Below are 20,544 nucleotides of genomic sequence, written 5' to 3'. Positions count from 1 at the left end.
AAACAATGCCTTAATAGTATCAACATTTTCATTTTTCTATACAAGCTCTAAGTCATCATTTCTGATTGCACCGCAGATATCAAATACTGCACAGACTATGGGTGACTCTTAAGTAGATAATATAGATTACTTCCATTGTTTTCATATTACAAATAATTTTGCAAAGGAAATACAACAATAGGCATTTTGGATAATTTTCTAATGTGAATATGTAGAAAAGAAATTTGTGGGCCAAAAATTTTGCATATTTCCTGTAGTTTGATAAATGTTTTTCAAACCTAAATTAAAATGATGATATATAATAAATAAGTCATATACAAAAAAAATGACTCAGTCAAAATCAAACACTGAGTTTCTTACTCTGTGAATTGCTGTGGATTTCATTCTGTATAAATAAAACACTGATTGGCCAGTGGCCAGGCAGGAAGTATAGGCGGGACAAGCAGAGAAGAGAATTCTGGGAAGCGGAAGGCTGAGGAGGGGAGACACTGCCAGCTGCCACTATGACAAGCAGTATGTGAAGATGCCAGTAAACCATGAGCCACGTGGCAAGGTATAGATTAATAGAAATGGGCTAAATATAAGAGTAAGAGCTAGACAATGATAGGCCTGAGCTAATGGCCAAGCAGTTTAAATAATATAAGTGTCTGTGTGTTTATTTTATAAGTGGGCTAAGGGACGGCCGGGGCTTGGCAGTAGCTGGAGAGAAATTCTCCAGCTACAGTGAACATCAAAACAGAGCTGATATCAGACGCCAGGCTGGTGTCTACACTGTAACAGGAAATGGAGAAAAAGATGCTTTTAGCAGGAAATGCAGCACCTCAATTGCAATCCTCACCAACAACATTCTAAATCCCATATCTAACAAAACTTTGGTAGGATAATTGTAAACCTTAATAGTTAATAGAGGAAAAACAGTCAGAAAAAAAATCCAAAGAAATGTCTTACTTAGTCTTTGAAACATGCAGCCACTTAGGTGTGCTTGGTTACTACTGTGTGGTATGAACTACTTTAATAACTGTCACTGTGTCTAAAATCCTTCAGTATGCTGCGAACAATGCTCACTGTAACTTAGCAGTCTACAAAAATACGTGCTTTAGAATAAGTACATTTTCAGTTCAGAGTAACACACAACAACACTTGAAGACAGTTGTGAAAAGTTGGAAGTTATACAGCAAGTGCTCTGAAGACTATTTGCAGTGGCAATCACTTGTCTGATAAGTGAAAAAATTCTAGAGACTCTGGATGAGGCTGCCACATATATACTACCATCCCAAGTGATCCAAGTCCTAGGTAAGTCAGTAAACAAACCCTGCACCATGTCTAAAAACACAACCAAGATAACACATTTTTAATCGGAATGGCAAAAACCTAAACATATCCCCAAAAGGTATGTCAACAAATGTTAAAACTTTTCCTCAAAATTGTTATGTCTTATCACCTATGTTGGATTACCCAAAGATCTCTGTGAGGGAATGTATCTTTCTGTGACTAGTTAATTTACTAGCAGATGAATGGGTTGACATTTTAAGTTACAGGGTAGAAGTTACATGAGCAGTACTATTCTTAGGAGGGCCCTTTCTTGCCCTTGGTAAAAGACAGCAAGTAAAAGGCTTCACAGATATTCACAGCACCTTTAACTTGAAGGACATGCAGTATAGTTCTCCACTGGATATGGGAGCATACATGCATCCATGGATCCATTTTGTACCATGAAAGCTTACTATGACTCTTTAGAATAAGTCAATGATTTCCATTATTATTAATGTTTTGTAATGAAGCATAGGCATAACCTTAAATTAAGTCTTAGCCATTTCTAATACCTGTACACACTGTAATAATTTCTTTTTCTTTTCTTTTTTTTTTTTTTTTTTTTTTTTTTTTTTTTTGGTTTTTCGAGACAGGGTTTCTCTGTGTAGCTTTGCGCCTTTCCTGGAACTCACTTGGTAGCCCAGGCTGGCTCGAACTCACAGAAATCCGCCTGACTCTGCCTCCCGAATGCTGGGATTAAAGGCTGTGCGCCACCACTGCCCCGCTATAATTTCTTAAAATACTCTTTAAGCATTAAAGTGATGCTTAGGAATTACAGAAAAGCTCCCATGGCCATATATGTGTATATATATATGTGAAATGTGTATAATAAATGTTTCAATACTTCTTATAGTTGCTGTTGAAAGCCAAAGAATGATTTAAATGCCCTGTGACATTAAAGATAAAACAGTGCAATCCTCAAATTTTACATATAAGCAACATAGAGCCAATGTGACAAACCAAGTTTATGTAGTTAACTACCATACAAGCAGTGACCATTGGGTTCCTATTTTCCAGCTTCAGATCTTTGTATCCCATTTGGTACTGTCAACACTAGTACTTCTAAGTGATATATAGAAACCAGAAGCATTTTAAATCTCTTTATTGTGTGACAATTATAGACAAGGAGGAAAAGATATAGCAAGAAGAACCAAGCCAAGATCCTAACTGTTTTAGACCAATTTTACTTTAGAAGAAAAAAAATTCAAAAAATATTTTAGGCTAGAACATGACTTTGATCTCTAAATAATCATAGGTGTCAACCATGAGGACAGAATTGTGGGCACTCCTTCCATGTCCATCTCCCTCCAGCATGCCAGCAATGGAGGTGTTGGGGTGCTCTGGAATCACAACGCAGAGCAGAGAGAGGCACATGCATGTTTCCCACTGCAGGCCCTGTGACTGTGACAATGACTCAGATCCTGTCAACAGAAGGGACGGCATGCCCACTGCTATCAGGAGGAAAGATTGTTCTAGCAGTCGCAAAGGTAATGACAAAACACACAAGCAGCTCTTCATGGAAAGAAAAACACAATCACAAAACACAACTATAGAAAAACTACCTAAAATTTTGGGGGAGTAAAGAGAGTTTTGACAATGTAGCTCAGTTTTTTTAAGCCCATTCTTTCAATGTTTTAAATATTATTACCTATGAATAATTAATATACTGACATTCCTCTCAGATGAATTGAGTCCCATTAGTCAATTAACAATCATGCATTAAGAATCCTTTATGAAGACCAGGGGAATAAAACTTATCCAAATGCTGTCCTACTTCACTTGCAGACAGCATTCATTAGAGAACAACTATGCTTGTGTAATGAGAAGCCAAACACCAGAGTGTATCTCTATGGCAAGGACAGGTTACGTCACATCCCTTTCCTACTCTGACTTCCCTATAAAACAACAGTAATGACAGTGTCTTCCCATCAGGTTGTTCTAAGGGTAGACAGAGTGATGTCTCTGTGTCTGGGAGGAACTTTCTGCCAAAAATGCTGTAATTTGATATTCTTTCTAATGCATCCAATAAAATTTATTGAATAAATAAGATATTAGCACTTATTATATTTCTGATAACTTGACAAGTTATTAGACTCAGCTATCTTCACATACCACCCTTCTTTGCTGCTTATTCCTTAATTAGTCCACACAGGACATCTCAGCCCAGAGTCCATTTTCCTACACAGACTCTTTATCAAGTCTGCTAATTCATGCCATGCTGAAATTCTGAACAATAATTTCAAATTAGGATGTGTAACGTTAATTTCCGTTTCAGTCAGCAACATTAAAGCCTGAGCATTTGCTCATCTTCTACCCCATGACTATAATAGTGAAGAGACATTCTAAGAAAAACGCTTTTATAAGGGCACATTTCATAAAACTGCATCACTGTCTCAATGGAAGTACTCCAGATCTTATGAGAACATCTGTAGTGAGTTTTGGAATGTTTCATGCACAGTAGCCAATGTGTTCCATGTCTATGAGAGCCCTAGGACATTAATCATTTGTTATTTTTGATTGCTACAATACCACAATGATAAACATTCAAGAAGCAACTCTTCTGTGCCAAACAATTTTTTTTTTAATTCTTTGAGGTATGTGTATTAGCACCATGTGAAAGATTTTAAGGAAACTGGAGCATAGTGAAGTAACAGGCACCCCATCCCAGTTCCAAGCCTTCACCTAGTAGCCTAAACATGGATGTTTTTGTAGCTTTTATAACCATTACATTAATCAAAATAGCATAACTATTCTAACAAAATGCTACAAATACTAAAAAAAAAAAAAAAAAATCATTGCTTTCAGCTTTTAAAGTCATTCTGGCCATAAACACTTGAAGAACTGTAACAGAAACGATGAAGATCCAATTCTTGGTCTTACCTCGAGTCTGTCTGTCCGCATTAACTTCTGTGCAGCAGCTGCTGCAGCTGCTGGCACTGGAACTCCAGGATTCCCTGTGACCAACATTGGTGCAGTAGGCAAGATTTCTGCTGGAACCAGGCTTGGGGAAACAGGCCCCAGGTAGGGATTAAAGGCTGCTGATGCATTGGTGGCTAAGCTTGGTGCAACTGAAAACATTGGCTGAAAATTAAAACAGAAAGCAAAATTTAATTGCAGACCTCAATTCCAAATTGATACCCTACTTTACACAACTATCATTTATTCTTCATCTGTGATTCATTCTTCCTTCCTTCATTTCTATTTAACTCTGTTTTTAATTTAGTCTAAACAGCTTTAGTAAAGAGACATTTGCTAGGTCATTGTTTCTCCTAAAATCTAGAAGGCAAACCTCCAGAGGGTTTCTGAAGCTTTGCATCTAAAATATTTGGGTTTTTTTCCTGAATATCTCAGTGCAGACACTTGTTTGTGGTCACCCAGTCTCCACTTTTGTGGTAGGTCAAGGCTAGAAACTTGTCTGAGATATACATTTTCTAACTGCTGTGTCAGATACACTCGAAAGGTCTGTTGACAAGTGTTAACTGGATACAAGGGTCCTATCATCTGGAGCAGGCACAGAAGTCCCAGGGGATCACTGAGTCCCCTAGTCAGCACACTGTTAGCAAGTCTTGTGGGCTGTGAGAGGCAAAGATTACACTGTCTTCTGAGTGTAGAGGAGATAGCATTTGGCCTAGTCACTGGATGTGGGTTTCTCAGAAGAAATGGTCAATGTTCTGTGAGCCCATCACATCCTTGTGAGGCATTCAGTAGAATAAGCCTCACTAGAAAAAGAAATGTCTAGAATGTGAAGACTGAAACAGAACACTTCCAAGGAAATGCCACAGAATTATTCAAGAATTACACCTGGCAGCAGAGGATGGGCTGTCATCAAATAGGATTTATGATGGAAATACTTGGATAGATGAGACTTATGTTACTTTTTGATATGCAAATCTGAATGCCACAGAATAGATCTGATCCTTCTAAATAGCTTGCTGAAATCTATTTTAACAGTTTGTCCAGGGTAACAAGATACAATTTACAATTTTACTGATTATGAATTTTCGAAAATTTAAAGTTTTAAAATTTAATGCTTTGTGTAAAAATTCTGTCTGTGTGTGTGTGTGTGTGTGTGTGTGTGTGTGTGTGTTGTCTGTCTGTCTGTCTGCATGTATGTATATGTATGTCTCTAAGTCCTTCTTTCCCTCTCTCTCATGGAAAAATGGTACTCATACTTAAAGGCAAGTTTTAACATTTTAGTTTCTTTTTCTGGCGGTATAAAATAGGTCCATGGAAATTTTATACTAAGGTGGTATTAGATTCAAGTGCTGCCCATTCTCTCTGATAAGAAGTTAGAAGATGCCAGAGTATAGGAAAGATCCAAGAAAGCTTTGCAATAAAACTTTATGCAAGGTAAGATATACACTACAAAATTTATTACTATAACATGAAATTAAACAAATTACAAAGTAAAATATGTCATTTCCATACTCTCTCTATGACATTGTGCATGCAGAGGGATAAAATGGTGTTCACTCAGACCCTTCCACACAAAGCAGTGGTTCTCATTCTGGGTGACCCTACCTCCGAGTAAATATGTGGCAATATCTGCATTCTTTTGTCACACTAGGGTGGTGCTACTGCATTTAATGGAGAAAAGCCAGGGATACTACTAAGTGCAAGTAACATTCTTCCATAAGAAAAGTATTAGGTCCCAAAAGTCTTCTGCATTAAGGTTGAGCATGCATTCTACATGACAACTCTGCATTGCATACACATTTGTGCTAGGAAGAATAGGAAAAATAGAATATTTAATATGTACTTTGATTCACTGGGAAGAACTTATTACACAGCATAGCTCACACTGATATTTTCAAGCTAACAAAACCTAGTCCTCCAAGCATGTTGTTTTGAATACCAAGCTTAGCTACTTTGACAGGTCTATGGCTCTTGAAAGATGAAGTAGACTGAAATAAGACTTTCAACTCCAACCCTCCAACCTATCCTAGGGCAAAGCAGCTACCCTCAGGCGATAGGAAACTGTTTCATATGTTACACTATTAACAACAAGCATCCATATCTACAACTGGGCCCAGTGGCATCTGTCTCTCAGCAGTTCCTTGAACAGCAGCTGACTTCAGGATGCCTCCTTGTGTACTGGAGGCCAGGCCAGCACCATGGTAAGAGCAGTCTTGCATGGTGATCATACAATTACACTTCAACTTCTGTCCATGAATATTGTAGTCAAATCTGTATTGTGTTGTACAAGTCAGACATAGTGCATGGAATCCCATCCAGACCAGTGCCATAACCAGATAGAAGAATTACTGGAAATTTAGCCGAGTTCTAAAAGACTGGGAGCTAGTTAATATCCATCCTCTTTGCATTCCATTGCTGTGAGTTAAAACAGATTTCCAGAAAGCCCATTTCCTTTAGAAAGTTACTGAAATGACTTTGTCATTGTACACTATAATAATTACTTTAAGGCAAAGGTTCAATTCATAAAGTCATTCAGATGAAGAAATGTATTCTGACTGGACAAAATAATGACAGGAGGCCAATAAAACTCAGCTTTGTTAAATGTCATCAAATACAATACAGTGAAACCAAAGTATGGATAAAATATAGATGTTACAAATTATGAGCACCTTGTGCTGGGGGTTGTTTACTGTTAGCCACTAACCCTTAGGAAATTTCGCTCTTGTGACCATGGCCACTCCTGCATTTCCAGAGCTATCCTGCAGAGGGCTCGTAAGATATCAAAGATGGGAACTGATATACTGATATTTAAAGAAGCCCTTATTTTCTCTGAAGTACTGATTGGATAATGTCTAACTATGTAACTGGCATAATTGGTACTGAATAATCCTTGTAACAATGACTTATAGATATATTTGTTCCAAGAAGACATAAAGGAGGTTGGTTTATGATTTCCTTTTTCCAGGACATTTTCTGGTAAGACAAACAAAGTGCACATTTACTAATTGTGAGGCTGTTTATTTATCACTTGTTTTGTTTTAAATGAGACATTCTGCTTACATTAAGGTAATCAGGCTTCATTATAACTGAATACATTATTCAATTTCATATTACGATCCTAGTTAACTACACAAACATGATTATTACTAGTAATTCCCTGTCTGTGGCCTGCCAGCATTGTGATAAGTACTTTACTTATGTTATATTTAATTTTCTAATATAAGGCTTTTCTTCCTTTGAACTTTCTCTTGGGGGTTTGGGAGAGTAGGAAGATATCTTTTAGTTCCCTTCTAAGTCCCCATAACACAGAACTATGCCTGGCCCACAGCAGGCATTCAATGAACGAACTGCCACTTCTTGGGGGGATATAATTATGTCTATTTTCTTAATAAAATGTTCACAAATATTATGTGCCCATCATTTATAAATGAGTGAACGGAAGGTCAGAGATTGAACACATTTGAGTCTGATTCCAATCTGTTTGAAAGCTGGTCCTCACATAATGGTCAAGTGAGAATTATAATTACCTGGAAGACTTTTAAACTGTGGTTTTCTAGGCCACGCATACCACTTTGTCTGAATTCCCAGGAAAGGTATCTAGGAAGCAGTATTTTTTGAAAGCTTCTAGGTGATACCATTCCCAGGCATTTAAAGACATAGGTTCCCTTCCTGACTGGACACAAGGTTTTTAAGGAGTCCAGTTCCTCTGTGGTTCTCCTTTGACGAATGTGGGTTTCAGGCAACACTGACTGCTCTCAGCCCACCTGTCTAACTCCTAAATAAGCTTCAGGAGCCAGAATTCTACCTCTACATTTCCCCAGTGGATCCACACCACAACCCTCTGTCTCATAAACCCCACCCTCACTGGAAGGTAGCACTGATTCCCCAAGCCATCTGTGTTTCCTCTGCTCCCACCAAGCTGCAGGTTCCCAAAGAGCAGTGACTTTTGTACCTGCAACTCTGTATCCATCCGGCAACTGGCACTGTGCCCACCTCTGTGACTATTGCACAACATATCCATCACAGATTTGCTAACTGCTTTTCTTTGTCAGAGAAAGTAGCAAATACACGATATATTTTCTAGCATAGCTATTTGGATACTAAAGAGATTTAATTACATATTCCTTTCCACCTCAGCGTTTAGCTGTTACTTTTTTTTTTTTTATTTTATTTTATTTTATTTTTTTTTTTGGTTTTTTGAGACAGGGTTTCTCTGTGTAGCTTTGCGCCTCTCCTGGACTCACTTGTAGTCCAGCTGCCTCGAACTCACAGAGATCCACCTGGCTCTGCTTCCCAAGTGCTGGGATTAAAGGCGTGCACCATCACCGCCCGGCTAGCTGTTACTTTTTAATGATTATTTAAAAGTTTAATTTTTTGGCTTCCTAATTTTATATTAAACATTACATCTTAAGTATTATAATTACTATCCTGCAATAATGCAAACAACACAGGGTTGTTTATTTTAAAACACTGAAATAGTATTTTTTTTTTTTTTTTATAAAATGGAAGGGTTATAATGTAAAATTTATTATTGTGAGATTTATGGAACAGAAATTTTACAAGTCAGATTTTCCTAGAATGTTTGCATGTGTACATGTGTATGCTTAGTAGAATGTGTGCATGTGTACATGTGCATGCTTAGTAGAATGTGTGCATGTGCATATGTGCATGCTTAGTATAACGTGTGCATGTGTACATGTGCATGCTTAGTATAACGTGTGCATGTGTACATGTGTATGCTTACTAGAATGTGTGTATGTGTACCTGTGCATGCTTAGTATAACATGTGCATGTGTATATGCTTAGTATAACGTGTGTATGTGTACATGTGTATGCTTCAGTCAAACTTGCAAGCAAAACAAATCTTTGTTTGTGAAAAACAAAGCTCTGTTACAACAGTTCCAGGACATCCTGAGTGTGGGCAGCTGTTTCCAGGTAAGCACCATTCTGTAACCAGAGACAGATCTAGTCTAGGTGAGCAATTGTTTTGCATACAGACAACACTCAAAGCTAACAGGAATTATCCCCATAAATTCACATTCAAGTCTTTGTCTAAGAATGTCGCATGTGACTTGAATAAAGCAAAGGCTGTTGTGGACTCTGTTGAGGGCTCTGTTGTAGACTCTACTCCCAGCCTGGCCTGTGAATGGGAAGAATAAGGAGTGCTTCCCTTACTCTGCCTCACTGTATCTTTTGGTCCAGTTTTACTGAAACAAACATTTAAACAGTGAAGTCTCACTTGAGACTCTCTCAGGAAAAAGGTTTCAAAGGAACACAGGTCTGTTGTTAGAGTTCAGGTCCTGATCTCAGGCTGCTTAAGAATTTATAGACTCACTGGTGCGTGGCAGGACAGATGAACGAGTCAATGTGATCAATGTAGAAACATCTTTTCTAGAGACACTATAGGCTCTATCTACTGTCATGAGGTGGATAGCCAAGACAATAAAGCACAGAAAGTACTGGTGATTTCTAGGTGTTCCTGGAAGTGTGACAACAGATGTCTTCAAAGCATTCTGCACCCCACTGCTAAGAAACCCTGGGAACCCAAAGGCAAGGGGACAAGAGAATCATTGCAACTGGAGACAAGAGCTGAATCTGAGAACTCTGAAATGCTCACACACACATCAGATCCACTGACTCTCTACACAGGCTGTGTGTCCCAAGGTACCTGAGGAACCTGCTCCCGAAACTCTGGATAGTTCCTGCTAACCCAGGTCCTAAGTAAAGCAGATGCAGGAACATTAATAGAACTCCTGAGCTCATGTTCAATTATTGGTACCCACTGATTACTCAGATCTTTGCAATGCAGAGAGCTTGGAGGAACACAGTTTCTAAAGAAGGATTCTGGGACCTAAAGACATATCAGGTGCCTCCAGGTTGTCACCAGAGGATATATTTCAGCATCAGTTAGACTGTATGCCAATTTCTCATGAGATCATAGCTGCCAGCTATGATGTGGCACTTACGAAAAAACACAGTTTTTTTTAACTAATGCTATAATCTCATTTATTTTTAAAGATCATACATGATAAACAAATAAAAATGATCATTTATATTTTTATTAAGAATTGTAATGCCAAGTAGAGTTAATGCCAAAAAAATTTATAATTCATTGTGTGAACTTTCAAGGAATTAGACATACATAGAATTCCATTTCTTACAACCAACTCCCTTTTTTACTAGTCCTGTGAAATGGGAATGATGTTTATACCATTATAAAGACTTTCTAGATAATATATTTAATGTTTTATCTCCATATTGAAGATCAAAGAGCTTAAACAGTCAGCCAAAGATCCAGAGTAGCAAGATAGTCTGTTCATTATATGCTTTTAACACATGAGCTCCGCATCAGCAAGGCTTGGTTGAAATCTTGACTTTGCCAACTGACTAGCTGTGTGTGCAGCCTGAGCCGCATAGGCAACCTTTCTGAACGTCTGGGCCTTCATCTCTAAATCTGAGATAATGTTACCTACCTCACAGGAAAGTTGTGAGAAAGGTATATACAGAAGTGCTAAGTACATTAGATGCCCTCAAGCTATTAATTTGTCTCTAAAATGTTACTTAATTGGTATACCGCATGGCACTCTAGTGAAAGCAGGAAAGTCTCCTATAAGTTCTTGCATTACCCAAGTTACCAGCACCGTGTCATGGTCTGATGGTACAGTGGCTGTCGGCCTAACAGTCATCTCATCTGCCTTGGAAACATGCTGCTGACAAGCACTGACCACTGCGGCCCATTGGAAGCTGCCATGTCTGACTTGTGCCCTGGCTCTGAGTTATAATTCCTTCTATTTTCGGGGTGGAGAAACCACTATGAATCTCTGTCTGAATTACAGATGACTGGGCAACTCTTTCCTTCCTTCCATTTCTGTCAGTTATGGACCTCTCCTACATCTGAGACATAAACCTGGATACTTCTGCATTTCCTTTCATTCTGTCCCCTTCTCTCTCCCCTCGCTGTTCATACTAAGTTTGGGGCTTAACTGGTTGAGCCCTGAGAACTATAATATTGTCATCTATTGATTGCAATCTTTGTCTCTCCTCATAGGCTCCTGATATCCCAATGCTCCAATGCTGGGGATCTGCTCAGAGAATCTCCACTTTCAGACCACTACTGCCTGAGCTGTGTGTCCATGTTTTCCTATATCCCCAAACATTGCCATGTGTGTTCAGGGCCACAGTTCTCTACGTTAGCGACAAGGTAGTTTATAGCTCAGTTGTATTCGCTACAGGTAGCCCAAATGAAAGTCCCAGAAAGCAGTTGGTTATGACTATCCCATTTATTTCTGTATCATTATCCTCATCAAAACAAGGCTGACTACAAAGAGGATCAGAAAGTCTCAGGTGGGGTTGTGAAGGCAAATTTCCTGGATTATAGCCTTCACTACAGTCATTATAGTAAAAGTGCTTTAGGTGTGAATAATTAAAATAATTTCAATACTTATTATAAAAACATCATCCTAAATAGAGACTTTTCAACTATGGTTTCACAATACCTTTGCAGAGGGTAATTCCCACTGAAATATAATGATGTGAGGGGAAAATTAACATAAAGCCTGTGCTCATAACTAATACAGACAATTATCTTATCTAAGCAGAAAATTTTCTAACAAAAGTATCAGAAATCTAAGTACTGATGGTTTCAGAAATCTATGATTTAGTGACTATGTAAACACATATGTCACTAGCATTTCAAAGAGAATAAAAGTCTTTGTCAGTCTGTCCCAGAGCTAAGTATATATGACCTTGGCTCAGCCATGAGAGTAGGACTTAAGGACAAGGTCAGGAAATGGCCCGAGACATCAGAGGGAGCATCTCAGGGCCATCGTGGGGAGTGTCCTCTTCCATCCCAGACCTACACTTGCCCATCTCAGAAGTGTTCTGGGTCACAGAGAGCACAGAACATCAGTAAGTATGATTTACAAGTTTAGGTGGAAAGAGGACTTCCAATCAAGGAGGAGCAACCTTAAATGAGTTGTTAGTAAGTAGGAACTGCCTCAGATCTTTGAAACCATATATGAGGGCCAAGTGTAAGAGAGTATGTTTGCCTGTATTTTCTGGAAGAAAGAATGATTCAACATTTTTAACCAAATGAAAATACTTATGTTATCACGATATAGACATATAAAAATAGAAGATGCCATAAAAATAAAGATATCACATTTTAACTGAGCCCCCAATAATGTAATTAAATAAAAATCAGATTAAAATGATAGAGAATTAATTATAATATTCTCTCACCTCGACTGTACAGTATTGATAATTGGTATCACTGCCGGTGTAATATGGGGATCCCTCCCACCTCGAATTGCAATCCCCCCCTCTTTTTTGGAATGATTGTTGCATTAAGTTCTAAGAGAGAATAATAATTACATTGAGTTCAGGGATTAAAATGTATTAGAAAAAAAATCAGTTAGCACGCATGCTATAATTAACAAACTAGAAAAATGTGTTTTCATGACCTTATAATACATTAATAATACGTTAGTGATAAATTACTGTCAGACATTATTCGGATCACTACAAATTTCAGCATATGTTAAGTAATTCAGGATTTCTGTACTATAATTAACATTCAAACAAACATTAACTATGGCATAAATAAGATTAAAGTCATTTACCACATGCACATCAACAATCTAAAAATTTAAAGAGGTATGTGTATCCATAAGCAAGTTACCCACGCACACAGCTAGGAAAATATTAAATATCTGTGATCACTCATATCTTATCAAATCTAGCTATTTGCAAAGGCCCTTGGAGTTCTGTCTTTGATTAGTTCTCTTCAGATAAGACTTTCAAGCCTGTGGTTATGACTCACCACTGTGAAAAACTGCCTAGGCGTTGTGAATACAAAGTAATTTCAAGTTAAGTTTTTCACAAAGTCTCCTTTTTGAAAGAGAAAAACTACAGGGGTTCTCTTCAAGGAGGGAAGAAAGGGAGAAACAGCCTCAAAAATCAACGACTATCATATATCCGTCTTCTTTCTTGTTTTTAAGTAAAACATCATTATTACCTTTAAAGGTAACACAGAATATATCTTAACTAAACCGATTCTGATGACTATTTTAACAAATATCAGGTTAACACCTGAAAGTTAAATGATTCATTTTGAAAAGAGTGTTAGGGGAAGCAATGCTAGACGGTAAATGGCCAAAGTCCTTTGGCACGAAGGTGAGTAACTTCACAGGGTGAAAAGACCACACACAGTCATCACTTCAGCACAGACACAGAGCACGTGGCCACACAAACAAGGAGGGGGCTGAAAGTGTGCTCACCACGGGCTGCAGTGGGGCACCAGGCATCATGGCATTGGCTAGCTGCATCTGCTGGGCCAACATGGCCATGTTCTTCTGCTGAATCAAGTTATTTCTTCCATTTATCTCCAACTGTGTTTTTAAGTGTGGGGGCGGATGAAGATATTTGCAGTTCTCCCTGGAGCAACGACCCTAAAAGATAAAAGAAGCAAGCTCCATTGTTAAATAGAATAAAACTAGTAAATTGTAGAAATAATAAGCGAATAAGCCATCTAAATCTATGAGTGTTTCATAAAATTTATCATTTATACCATTTTTTACACATTAAGAAAAAGTAATGAATTCAACCACAAATGTATTATCAAAATGAGGATTTAAGACATTTGAAAAGCTCAAAAGCTGCAGGAAGTTCCTTCAATGTAATAATTTCAGTGATATTATTTCCAGTTTAAAAGTCTATACTTACAAAGTAAGTCTAAAGCACAGAGTATCAACTAAAACACCTTGAATGTTGGCCACGTCTTCTCCCTTAACATCATGAAGTCATGGAGTGACTCATGAAAGCTTATCATTGGTATTTTACGTAGACTGAATTCAAACACATTACCTTAGAGGACCCAAAGAACATTGTTTCTTCAAGAAATGCCTCCAAATGAACCTCACAACAAATAAAATGGGAATTGCTACTGAGCTTTCAAAAGCCCCATGCATTAGGAATTTTATGGCTGAAAAGAGAACTACCATGTTCTCACAGCAATAGAGATTCAAAGACAATCAAATACGGGTTGAGAAATGAGCCTTTAACCTTTGAAAGATAATAATGTCCCATGACCCCAAACTATGAAAATAATTGGAGGTGGATATGCTCACCCTGCAAAGAACTGACAATGGAAAAAAACAGAAACAGAATACATCACAAAAAGCTTAATAACAGTAAGTATGCATTTATCCTGGGATGATTCATCAGAAGCATTTATTAAAGACTATAATATGCCATACTGTGGGGAAAATTTTAATTATATTGACTGATACATCTCAACAACTACTTGACAACAACTACAACTAAATTGACAATTCTTTCACCAGTGAATCTAATCAGGATTGCTTGTTTGTTCATTAGATACCATAAAGATTCATCTCTCCATAACCTTCTTTACCCTTATTTTGACCTATAAGACAGTAAATCCTGGTTCATTTTACTTTGCATAAATTAACTCTGAAAACTGATGCTTATGATAAAGCTGCCACAATCGTAAGTCAAATGCTCCATTTAGGTTTTTATCCTGTAAGATTTTTTAGGACAAGTCTCTATACTGTGTGAATACAGGACATTGCCCATGAGTTTAGGACTGTGAGTGGTCTACAGCTGCCTTAGTCTTTCTCAGGTCCAAAGGAGATTCCCCTTCCCCAGACTCCCTCAACCAAAGGGGCCAGTCTTCATCACTGTCAGAAGGGACAAATGGCCATCTGTGCTATCTATCAGCATCCCAAAGGAGTGCTAGCCTCCAGGCTTTCTCACTGCACAGCTACCTATGCCTTTTCTCAGCTTTTCTGACCCCAGGCCCTATCCTAAACTTCTCCAGTCCTGTGCGTCCCTTCCCCCAGCTTCTTATTCCCATATCACCCTGGACTTTTGGTCTAGAATGCTCTTTGCTCTCACACTTCTGTCCCTCTCTTGTCTTCCTCTCTCAGCCTCCTCTTACCCCCCTTTCTTGGTCTCCTTTGCCCACACTCTCTTGGTCTTCCTCTCTCACTCCCCATCCCCATTATGGCCAAGTCCAGTCTGCTGACCACGTTCAATCTACTACTTTCTGTCTCTGCTCTGGACTCTCCCAGATGCCTCTGGCTGTACCCTCCTTTCTATCTATAGTAAAAATCTTCCCCTCCACCACACCTTGGAGCAGTCATATCTTCAACTTATCCATCTGATGCCCAAACCCTAGTTTATAGTCATCAGCTGAGCAAATGGCCTGAGACACTCAGTTCTTTCATTCTTGAACTCTTTGTTCAGCACAGCATGCTTAGAAACATATCACCCTTATACAACCTAATGGCACAGCAAACAAGAAAAATGCAACACTGACTGGAGGTGAAATTTTACATTTTCTGCTATTTATGGCTCTTGATAGGTCCAGAAAATTGAATACAACACAGAACTTCTGGTTCTCCATATCCCCACCTCTTATTATTATTATCCCATTATTTACTAAAGCTGCAATGAAGTGTAGAAAGAATGGTATGTCCACCCTGATGATTCAGTTGCAGTCAGTTGACTGGTCAGTTTCTTTGGTCCCATAAATAGCACAAATGAAGCTTGGCCTTGAATCAGATGAATACTAACACATTTTCTTTTCCTTGGTGCTCCTTTTTAGTACCTTCCTTGACCACACATCACCAAGGTCTGCTATCAATGAGCTTGGATTGAAATAATGGAAAGGAATTTTATGTGCTGGTCATAAATTCTGCATCAGTACATCCTTTCAAACTTAAAAAATTATTATATGCCACAGCACACTTATAGAGACCAAAGAACAACTTGTGAGAGTCAGTTCTCTCCTTCCATCATTTGAGTTCTGGGGATAAAAGAACTCAGGTTGTCAGGTTTGGCCAGGCTTGAAAATAAATACCTATACCTGCTGAGCCATTTTGCTATTCCATCATCTTGAAATTTAGAAGCTCAGACACATGGCTTCCTTCCTGTGTTTACTGTAGCTAATCTGGGGTAAAGGCATCACTTGACTACAGTTCTTATCTATTGCTTAGTTTTATTGTCTTGGTCCCTCACTTTCAAAAAGCTGTGGGTATGTTTTAAACAGAACATTCCTGTTCATCCTCTCTGTCCTATGACTTTTCCTGGGGAGACTTGAATAGATGTCTACTCATTCCAGATAGAGAAGTAGCAGACTAAAGTAAGGATTCCACCAAAGTTCAAGTTGGTGAAGCAATGCATTTACTGGGGTTACATACAGGAGCATGAGTGAGGGTTATTTCTAGTGCCTATGACCACAAGAAGGGTCCAGGTGTGTGTGTGTGTGTGTGTGTGTGTGTGTGTGTGTGTGTGTGTGTGTGTGTGTGTGTGTGTGTGTGTGGTGTGTGTGGTGTGCGTGTGTGTGTGTGTGTGTGTGTGTGTGTGTGTGTATGTGTGTGTACAAGCCCCTGAGCACTACGGTGCCCCTTGTCGTCTTTACCTTATCTTTTGAGTCAATGTCTTTCACTGGATCTGGAGGACACTTACCAGCTAGACTGGCTGGCCAGGGAGCTGAGGAATTCTTTCCTCCCTCCCTCCCAGCACTGTGACTACAGGTAAGCAAAGCCTTGTCCAGCTTTCCAGTGCTGTGCTGACGATTGAAACTCAGGTCCTCATGCATGTCCTGCAGGCCCACTGAGCCAAGCTCCCAACCCATAAAATATACTGGTATTTGGTTTCACAGACACATGTAGTTGTACCTATGTTGTAACTGTACAAAGATGGCTTTAAACAGTGGCTTTGTTACTTGGTTGTGTGACTTCATGGAATTTAGTGAACACTATGTGGCATGTCTTCTTATCCGAATAACCACAGCAGTCTCTCTGCCATTGTGATAAGGGAAGCTGAGGAGAGCTCAGGATGGCTTTCTACATGATAATTGGCAGAGTGGACCATCAATAACTGAATATTGTTCTCTCTTTCCTTAAAAATTTCAAGTAAGAACAAAATGGCTCACTTAGCACTGCATCTTTAAAAAGAACTAAAAATAATACAGGCTCTCTGGGAGAGCAGTCTGCTGTGGGATGGTCTGTATGTCAAATTACTCTGATTGGTCAATAAATAAAACACTGATTGGCCAGTGGCTAGGCAGGAAGTATAGGCGGGACTAACAGAGAGGAGGAAAGAAAGAACAGGAAGGCAGAAGGAGTCACTGCCAGGCACCGCCATGACAAGCAGCATGTGAAGATGCCGGTAAGCCACGAGCCACATGGCAAGGTATAGATTTATGGAAATGGATTAATTTAAGCTATAAGAACAGTTAGCAAGAAGCCTGCCACGGCCGTACAGTTTGTAAGCAATATAAGTCTCTGTGTTTACTTGGTTGGGTCTGAGTGGCTGTGGGACTAGAAGGTGATAGAGATTTGTCCTGACTGTGGGCAAGGCAGGAAAACTCTAGCTACAGCAGTCAGTGCTCTTAACCACTGAGCCATCTCTCTAGCCCCTCAGAATGAATAAAAACTTTCTTAATATAGAAAAAGTAGAGAAGAAAACAAATACAGGCACCAAACCCAGTAACAATGCATGCCAATCGTCAACAATGAAGAGGCTGTGCCTCCCTTAACCATCACCCACCAAAAAAAGACTCCATTCGAATCCATCTGGTCCTGTCGGGGCTTTGTGTCTCGCATTTGGTAATTCCAGTGCAGTCTTATTTTCAGATCACCATTCAACTGAATGAAACCATCAAACTTGCAAATTCTGACATTAAAATTCCTTCATTCTGAACTTAAGGATAAGCTCCTTTAGCTTTAAAAATTACAATCAACTTTGTGACCAAAAGAAGGGAGATTTCATGTTTCTTCTTTTAACCCTCAACCTTACAACTCAAGAAAACACATTTAAAAATCACTGTAGGGGTGTGTAAATGTCATGAATTCACCAAGTATATGGATGTGATTCATGAAGCGAGTACATGGAGAGAAGATGTATAACATGGTGAGTGTCAGGCAGCCAACAAGATAGAAAGGATAAAACTGAGTGAACCGAGGGGCAGGAATTCATTAAAATGGGAATGCTGTTCCTGGGAGATTTTTCATATTTATTTTAAAAGAAAAGCCTGCTAAATAATTAAAAATAAAACAGCATTTTAGTTAGAAGGTGGGCAAATTTGATAATATCAGAAAAAAAGGTAAAAATTATATTTCTATTGTTTTTCATTAATCTGAAATAAAAGGATTACTATGATTTGTGTAGTCAGAGTCTAAAAAGACATAGTATCATTCTGCCAAACAATAACGCTGGGTAGAATGAAATTACCCAGTCAGATCCGAGTAGACTCTAGAATAAGGAGGTAATGAACATACTCTAGTGGTGCCACCTCAGAAGTCTTTTCCAGCTCCCTTCGGCAACACTGGATTCTAGTAAGGCTCCTCAAATCATCATTTCCCTTGTGACAACAGAGACACACAATGTTTCTGAAGCACTTTCTGGAGATAATTACTGCATAGATCTTGGCCAGAAATCTGACTGTGAAACCAAGTGGCTGCCTACTGAAACTTCTTACCATTTTTTTCCCCCAAACAAGTACATATTTTCCCCAAAAAAGAGTATTAATGGCACTGGTCACTAAGACATATGATTTCTCACTTCCATGAATGTTTTCTTATGAATCGACCTCATTGACTAGTTATTCTTCTATGGTACTCATAATATATTATGTGACATTAATAGAGTTTAATATTTATTTTTGTTTGCCTACATGTATATAAGTGCATTGTGTGTGCCTGAGGGTACGGAGACCCAAAATGGGGATCAGATCTCCTGGAACTGGAGCTACAAACAATTTTGAGTACTCATGTGGGTACTAAAAACTGAATCTGGGCCCACTGCAGAGCCACTGCTCCAGGCCCTAACATATATTATAATTTTAAGTTCTAGCTTTTAGTAGTAGGAAATTTACAACAGTTTATATGAATTACTTTAAGAAAACTATATTTTGTCCAAACATTCTAAGACCCATAAATAAATCCTTCAATTTGTTTTTTAAAGATGGTTGTGCATTCAATTAACACCAGGAATCATTTTATGGGATTTTGCAAGTGTAGAGAAAAAAAAAATATCAATGCAACTAAAAAGTCGAAACTGTAGTTCATAAATGAGTATTTCTTTATAACTTACGATTTGCAAGAGTACCTGTATCCTAAAACAACATTCTATGTTTTTCAACCTCAGCATTACTGGCAATGAAGGCCATATATAATGTTGTTGTACTGGCTGTAGTACTACAGGGTAGTTGGGCTACACCAGATCCCCATAACACTATCATGCCCAGGGTGGACAAGCAGTGGCTGTCATTGAGATGATTACCAGGTGAGAGACAACCTCTGATTTATAAGCAGTGAAATACAATGGAGGCTCTATTAGTCAGCTAAGGATACCACAACACAAATACCACAGTCTAGGGCATGTAAACAGAAATTCATTTTCTGTTTTAGAAGCTAAAAACCCAAGATGAAGGTTTATCCTATCCAGGTTTCAATCAGAACTCTCTTCACGGGCACCTTTGTCTTTGGATCCATATCACCTCCCTTACTGTGTATGGAAAGAGGAGAGAGGAAGGAAAGAAGGGAATGAAGGAGGAAGAGGGGGAGAGACAGGGAGGGAAGGAGACAGAGACATTGCTATTATAAGCCCTCTGGGATTTCTTATAAGGACACCGATCCTGTTAGATCAGAGTTAGTCTTGTGACTTCATTTAATATTAGTTCTACCCTTAAGAACCTCATTTACAAATATGCCTTGGGATTAAGACTTTAGTCTATTAGTTCATCATGAACAGGGATACATATAATTAACAATAGGTGGTAATCTAAAGTTAGCTCTATGTACTTATAAACATTTCGCCATTTTAAATGGAGGGGCTTAGTCCGGAAATTTCCTCAAACATAAAGTACTAACTTGGTACTGAGAAACTCGAAGGAAAGGGAGCAGGTAGTTGGCCAGTTATTCCTTCTCATTTAGTCAACTATCAACAGCTGCAAATTTTGAAAACTTCTAAAGTATGAGTAAATGAGTTTCAATATTTATCTATCTGTCTTTAATGTTTCTATAAAAAGTCTAAAAGTTACTTACTAGAGGCTAGTGAGAAATAAATTATGTCCTAACTTAAAATTAGTTTATCATAGATATGAAATACATATCCAGTTGAAATAGGATGTGCTGGGAATTTAAGATTTCCTTTTTTCTGGTCCCTTGACAAGTTCTTATTACACACAGCACACACAGCCTGTTGACTTGATAATTTATCATTACTTGAAAGAATACTGGCTCCATTTGCTATGCACTAGCCTCCTCCTCATCAATATCTAACTGG

At 38.5% G+C, this 20,544-nt stretch overlaps 1 protein-coding gene across 26 annotated transcripts in view; it reads right to left on the bottom strand.

Moving 5' to 3' along the window:
* Mbnl1 (muscleblind like splicing regulator 1) overlaps window positions 1-20,544 on the bottom strand; it is a 173,315-nt gene that overhangs the window by 20,557 nt on the left and 132,214 nt on the right. For 15 of the 26 annotated variants that reach the window (XR_005091758.1, XM_037206628.1, XM_028890589.2 and 12 more), the window contains 3 exons: window positions 13,506-13,676; window positions 12,469-12,579; window positions 4,192-4,392 (listed from right to left, as the gene is read on the bottom strand). Coding sequence is in view for 24 of the 26 variants with exons in the window: in XM_028890589.2 (XP_028746422.1) it covers window positions 4,192-4,392; window positions 12,469-12,579; window positions 13,506-13,676 (483 nt within the window). In the remaining 2 variants the exon portion in view is untranslated. The remainder of the gene's footprint in view (window positions 1-4,191; window positions 4,393-12,468; window positions 12,580-13,505; window positions 13,677-20,544) is intronic. The other 11 variants (XR_005091759.1, XM_028890602.2, XM_028890603.2 and 8 more) reach the window with 1 other exon arrangement.

Source organism: Peromyscus leucopus, chromosome 6 (assembly GCF_004664715.2).
Source record: "Peromyscus leucopus breed LL Stock chromosome 6, UCI_PerLeu_2.1, whole genome shotgun sequence".
Lineage (NCBI taxonomy): Eukaryota > Metazoa > Chordata > Mammalia > Rodentia > Cricetidae > Peromyscus > Peromyscus leucopus.
The sequence above is the reverse complement of the archived record's forward strand: the minus strand, read 5'-3'. Positions and strand labels throughout refer to the sequence as shown.